Raw genomic sequence first — 6,106 nt, forward strand, 5'->3', positions numbered from 1 at the left:
GGTTAGGGTTTTTAGTCTCGCGGGTGCGGCGCTCGGGCGGATGGCGATGCTTCTTTTTTAAGTTTGTCTTTCGGGCTCTGATCCTCGTCGAGTTCGTCCGTCTGGACGTAGTCGAGAAGCTCCAGTGTAGATTACTGCGATCTACTTGGCGCAGTGAGGTTAGGGTTTCTCGTCATGTGGCGAGACTTGATGTCAGGTGCTTCAGATCTATGCAAGGGTTTAATGGTGACGATTGCGGCTTTAGGGCGCTGATCCTTAGGGGCACATGCACGAAGACTTCCCGGCTGTCATTGACAAGGTCAAGCCGGCTCCGATAAAGGAGTGGCGACAGCGGCACGTCGGCGGCTCGTTTTGGCAGTATTAGTGGTCGTTTGGCGATCTTGAAGTCTCAATATAATTTACTAGACTCGCTACTTAAGAAAGCAAGTGACTACACCATCGTGAAGGGGATAGTCAACAGGTAATTTCAATCATTATTAACTATATCTCGGCCTATTTAATTAGTTCGTTATTTCCTGATAACAACTATTTAATAACTCATTTATTCATTTTCTTTGTCGGCGGGGCAGGGCTTGGGCAAAGTTCATCAGGGCCACTCCAGGCGCATGGAAACAAAAGCTGAAATGATAGCGACCCAAAGTAAGTAATTAAGTAGTACTAGCTAGCTGCCATCTCTTTAATTATCATGCTTGATTAATTATTATCTGATCAAATTCCATTCTCGTAAAGGCCCTGAAGCAGGCGCCGGGGAATGATCTATGTGCATACTACGTTTGCGAGAACATTCGCATGATGGCGTCCGAAAGGAGCAAATCTCAAAGACAGGAGTGGGTACAATATCGATTGTTAGAATACTATTCACAATTTTTACACCATTATCGATATCTAGTCACACAACTAATACACATGCATATTGATCTCCTTCTTAACAGTTCAAAGAGGTGCGGGACAAGCTCCTAGCACAGGACCGCATAGAAGCAATTCAAGAGGAAATAGCGGGATTTTTTGCTCGACCAGGTCATAAATCCCAAAGGAGAATACTATTACCCGCTACCGCCCCCATGAACCACTTCCAATTGTTATCGTGCTCCGAAGACACCAATTAGCTAGGCTAATGCCACTGGCTTCGAAGGCACCAATTAGGAGAAATTGTATATATATACATGTGTGTATATATGTGTGAATTAATTAATGGTGGTTGTGTGAGATATTCGATGATATATATATATAAAATGATCGGTTCTACTAGAAGTTCTATTTATATATATGCATAACGTGTACAATATGTAGTATCGTAAAATACCAGCAAACGAAAAAGAATTAAATGGAAAACACAAAATTAAATGAAAAAGAAATCATAAACCCAAAACCCCCAACATTTTAATACCGGTTGGTGACACCAACCGGTACTAAAGGACTCGGCTGGCTCGTGCCACGTGGTTGCCCTTTAGCACCGGTTCGTGCTGAACCGGTACTAAAGGGGGGGCCTTTAGTGCCTACATTTTAGCGTCGGTTACCAAACCGGCACTAAAGGGCCTTACGAACCGGTGCTATTGCCCGGTTCTGCACTAGTGTGTATGTGCGTGTATATGAGCGCTTGTGTCTGTACTGATGCTCAAAAAAAATACTCCCAAGGTAATGTAGAGAGAGAGGGAGAAAGGGAGAGAGAGAGTTCCTTTCCCATAATACTAATACTCCCAAGGTAATGTAGAGAGAGAGGGAGGGAGAGAGAGAGAGTGGTGAGGAAAACAAAGAGGATAGATAAGGCAGCAGTGGTCGCGCGTGGTGAAACGGTGCATCGGGCCCGTAGGAAGTGCGCGTGTGTAGCAGGCATGCAGGCGACCGGCGCAAGCTTCAGCCGGTCCGCTGGCTCGAAACGTTTTCCTTTCCCATAATACTAATACTCCCAAGGTAATGTAGATAGATAGAGAGAGAGAGAATGCATTATAACTGTACAGAGTTTTGAGGCTTGATGGAAGCAACATAAAGCATACTCCGATTTCAACTCAAGTCTAATAACAGGTTAAAGCACCAGTATAGCCTTTTTGGGCAAACGTTACTTTAGACAACATGTACTAATAAGAAATAAGAACTCTTAAAGGTAAGCTTGCCTCTGGATGTAAGCTCATGTATAAACAATGGATGGAAGTAAAATCACAGTTCATCATAAGGAGCATTTGTTGGGGCAGGTCCCTCCTGCACTTTAGCCAAGATGTCTCCAGCTGATACTGAGCCTGATCTGATAGCATCAGCCAGCTTCCTTTGCAGTGTCAACAGGCCAATACGTCTTGAGACAACATAGAGAACCGCCAAGGAGAACACGAGGAACCCAATGGTCAGGATGATCCTGGAACAGATAATAGTTAGAAACTGGCATGGCCCAGGCAGTATTGTTGTTACAAAAGCAGAAACTTGTCCTGCAGATGGAAGCCAAATGCTTAGCGCGACAGGAGTTAAACCCATTTGTTCCACTTCTTTTTGTTTGACTATAAAAGGCCAGAACGAAGACTGTACGACCACATTGTAAACGACTGGTAATAAGGTTGGTTCTGAGTTCTACAAAAGATTGATGCTACATACCTATCGAGAACATCTTGTAGTTGCATCGTGGAGAGCATACCACGGGTGCGCATCAGCAAAGAGCGGCGCCCTTGATACTCACCTTCAGCCTTTCGGAGAACACTTGTCGATTCATCTGCATAAAAAGATTAAATTAGCTAGCAACTTGACCTTGATAGGTCTGGAAATGTGTTAAAATGGCAGAAAAGGATTAGTTATTCATAAGGAAAACTTGAAGCACATGACTGCCATGGTTCCTTAGTACTCCAAGTTTTCCATAACAATAAATGAACACCAGACTTAAATGTTTACTTCGGACGAAAGTTTCATTCAATTTGCTGCACAAGCTAGTGATCCATTTCTGTTCATAGCCAAGATCCTTTCTCAGGATGAGTGAGTGAGTAATTATCATCAGGTTCCTCACATGCTTAAATGTACAGATCCTTACAAGCGAGCATCGGGCACAGGCTTAATCACAGGAAAACTTACCAAAAGTTGACAAGGTATTAGCACTTCTTTCCACTTCCTGTCAAAACATCTGTAATAAATTACTTCTGAACTTACGACCAGAAAATCATTAGCATATGAGATACTCCTACGGAGGCGTGCTAACCTGAACCATCAACTGCCGAGACCTACGGAGGCTCTCAGTAATACTTTCTGCAGCGGATGTCATCCCAGCCTTTGTCCTACATCATTTAGAAGGTTCATGTTCATTGTATAAACAGAAATTACAGAATGAAATAACAAATATAGCAGGCGATTCTTTAATTGGTGCAACATTTTGAGGTCATATAAATGAGTTACATCAACACAACGATTTCTAATTTCTTGACCACATTTCATAGTTCAAGGAAAGTTATCTTTATCCATGTTCTCTCCATATGGTGGTGAACATCACCATGCCAGTCACCCATAGGGATATAACCCTCCATCACTGCACACATCACTGCCAATCTCCAAGCATCCCCAGTGAGTACCACACTGTCTGCATAGAAAGGAGGTGAGATCATGATTGATTAACTATGCGTGGCAGTGGCTGCTGCTGCTGCTATGTCGACACATTCCCAACATGCCAGCTGCCTGTCACACCCTATGCACACCGACTGTCTCAATGACTCCAACTTCCAACCTTGCAACACTCACTGTAGAAGCCAACCATCACACCTGTCTGGTTGCGCCTACTTTGCGAACAAGCTTGTTGATCCCTTTAGCAGCCAAGCTCTTCCTCAAGCACAGGAGTCATTGGCAAATTTGTGTATTTTACCATTTTATATATGTTCTTTTTTAGCATGTGCCTATTTCAATAATTCTTGTTTGGATTCAGTTACTTCAGATTCTCCGTCATTTATCATGGTTAACTGACGTATCCACCTTCAAAAAAGATGTCATCAATTACAGAATTTCTCAATAAAATGGAATAGTATATCTGCATTCTTCTAGGCAAGACATGTGCTTGGGGCGGCATAAATCCTACCAAAATCTTGAGTTTTCTCATACAGTTACTGTTGCTCCCTGCAGTTTAACTGAGCATGACATTCATGGGAGTTCTGCCGGCGATGGGGCGGGCAAGTGAACAGAATAGGATGAAGGAGAAGAAGAGAAGAGGTACATTTTTTTATTTGCTGCTGATTATTGACTGGATGTCACCATGACAAATATTCCATCATATAAGTTGCCAGTGTGGCAAAACCACCTCCATGTCAGCAGAACCACTAATCCAAACCACTAATGGCCATCTGAGAGAGTTAAATAACCAGTTCCATAATTCAAGGAGTTAAATAGACTTTCTCAATAGTCCGAGTGACGAAAGTAGACCTGTTCCGTCAGAACTGAAAATCCACAGCCTTTGCAGGCCTTCACGAATTCTACACTTGCTATAAATTCCCGTGAAACTGAACAGATCATCAAACACATTCTACAGCTAACGTCTCAAATATTTCAAAAATATACCAACAATACAAAGACCTTATTTGATCAACTTACTGGAGATTACGCCTCCGAATAGTGGACTCTTCTCCACCTCCCAGAAGAAGCTCCCTCTAGAGAGAGCAAAATTAGAATGTGAGAGCACCTTAAAATTACAGGCAAGCTAGTATTGCTCAGGTAATAAAGTACTTCCTCCTATAAGACGTTTTTGCAAGCTAACATAGCTTGCAAAAATGACTTATATTATGGGACGGAGGGAGTATATCAATTTAATGGAGCATACTCTGAAAAAAAAAATCACACACCTCTTCTTGAGCAGCTTTTCCAATGTTCACTTTTGCTTGTAAGTTAGCACTCCTCAGGGTCGCACGCAGCCTGAAAACAAAAAGTCAGATGTATACAAAAACTAAAGAAACAAAGCAAATAAAAAGAGCTCTAAGAACAGAATACCGCTGATACTGTTCCTTCCATGATCCTAAGGTTGCCTGTCCAGACTGAACTTCTTCAAAAGTGGGTAGCTGCTCTGCCAGAAGATCAAGCCTGCATTGCAGTGCATTCAGCAATTGCAGTGCATCCTGTGCAGAACCGTTCAACCTAGGAAGAGACATTGCTTCTTCTGTCCCTTTCCCCATCTTCCCACAGAATTCAATTGCAGCAATGCACACCTCAAGCTGTGCAACTGCTTGGCTCCATTCACTTTTCAGGTTTTCAACGGCTTGTGTGACCTCGTCCATCTTTATTATCTGAATAGATCAATTCAGCGGATTTATCATGCTGCTACTAATGAAGCAATAACTTGTTAAATACGAGACTTACAATGAAAACGGAATCAAGCAAGAAACATTCAATTGGACAAACTGACAAACCAGCAGTAAATCCAACTAAGAAATTACACTGCGTTGGGCTCACTTCTTGCTGGTCATCGATTTTACCACCTCAACGTGAGATCTCCGTCCAAATATACGCTTAGCCAAGGGTAGCACAAACCTAATCTGAACTAGAATGTTTAAGAAAAAACTGCTGCTCCAGCTGCAGTACCTAGTGGCTGCAGCAATGGAGCTCCAGACAGATGATTATCGAATTCCAATTTAGGTGGTCCAACTCAACAGCACAGACAAGGGCCATTACCCAATCCAAAATCAAATCTGTCTGCATAAAATCTAAACCAAAGCCCCAAGGTGGTGGGGTGAGAGTCAAACACGCATCTAACAAACTAAACTAAACGATCATAAGTGAACATTTGCATGTCCGTTAGATGAATAATTATACTTTTGGAAAATGATGGATATGGTTACAAACAGCTTGCAGCACCTTTTGAAAAATCAAACCCATCAAGTATCCTAGATTGAACTTTCTGTGGCTTTAACAACCAATCAAGCGTTGATTGATGTCAATGCTTTGCTGTTGCAAGCCGTTGATTGCTTCGGCGAGGTTATGTCTTTTTTCTTTTTTAATATTTGGTTGTGTGCATGGGTGTACTTGGTATCATCTTGGTATTAATATATTACCCCAATAAAAAAATAACAACCAATGAAGTAGCATCACAACAAAATGACAATTAAATGCAGACATCAACTTTGGAACAGAGTTAACTATAAAAAGTTGACCAATAAAATGC

General features: G+C 42.1%; 1 protein-coding gene across 1 annotated transcript; it reads right to left on the minus strand.

Annotated features, from left to right (window-relative positions):
• Positions 1-2,080: 2,080 nt before the first annotated feature.
• LOC125527838 (uncharacterized) lies at positions 2,081-5,567 on the minus strand. The gene is made up of 8 exons (XM_048692348.2): positions 5,527-5,567; positions 4,939-5,231; positions 4,794-4,863; positions 4,546-4,601; positions 3,173-3,248; positions 3,049-3,085; positions 2,581-2,695; positions 2,081-2,347 (listed from the first exon to the last, which is right to left on the minus strand). Exons 2-8 carry the CDS (start codon positions 5,220-5,222, stop codon positions 2,155-2,157), a joined length of 831 nt encoding a protein of 276 aa, XP_048548305.1. The 5' UTR covers positions 5,223-5,231; positions 5,527-5,567; the 3' UTR covers positions 2,081-2,154.
• Between the last annotated feature and the right edge of the window lie 539 nt (positions 5,568-6,106).

The sequence above is a fragment of the Triticum urartu genome, chromosome 3A (genome assembly GCF_056163025.1).
Source record: "Triticum urartu cultivar PI428250 chromosome 3A, HENAU_Tu73, whole genome shotgun sequence".
Taxonomy (NCBI): domain Eukaryota; kingdom Viridiplantae; phylum Streptophyta; class Magnoliopsida; order Poales; family Poaceae; genus Triticum; species Triticum urartu.

Coding starts and splice junctions, on each gene's coding strand:
- LOC125527838 (XM_048692348.2), bottom strand. CDS start 5,222: ATGGACGAGGTCACACAAGCCGTTGAAAACCTGAAAAGTGAATGGAGC. Junction 4,864..4,938: donor TGGAAGGAACAGTATCAGCG/GTATTCTGTTCT, acceptor TTTTGTTTTCAG/GCTGCGTGCGACCCTGAGGA. Junction 2,696..3,048: donor TAATACCTTGTCAACTTTTG/GTAAGTTTTCCT, acceptor CTTTTTATGCAG/ATGAATCGACAAGTGTTCTC.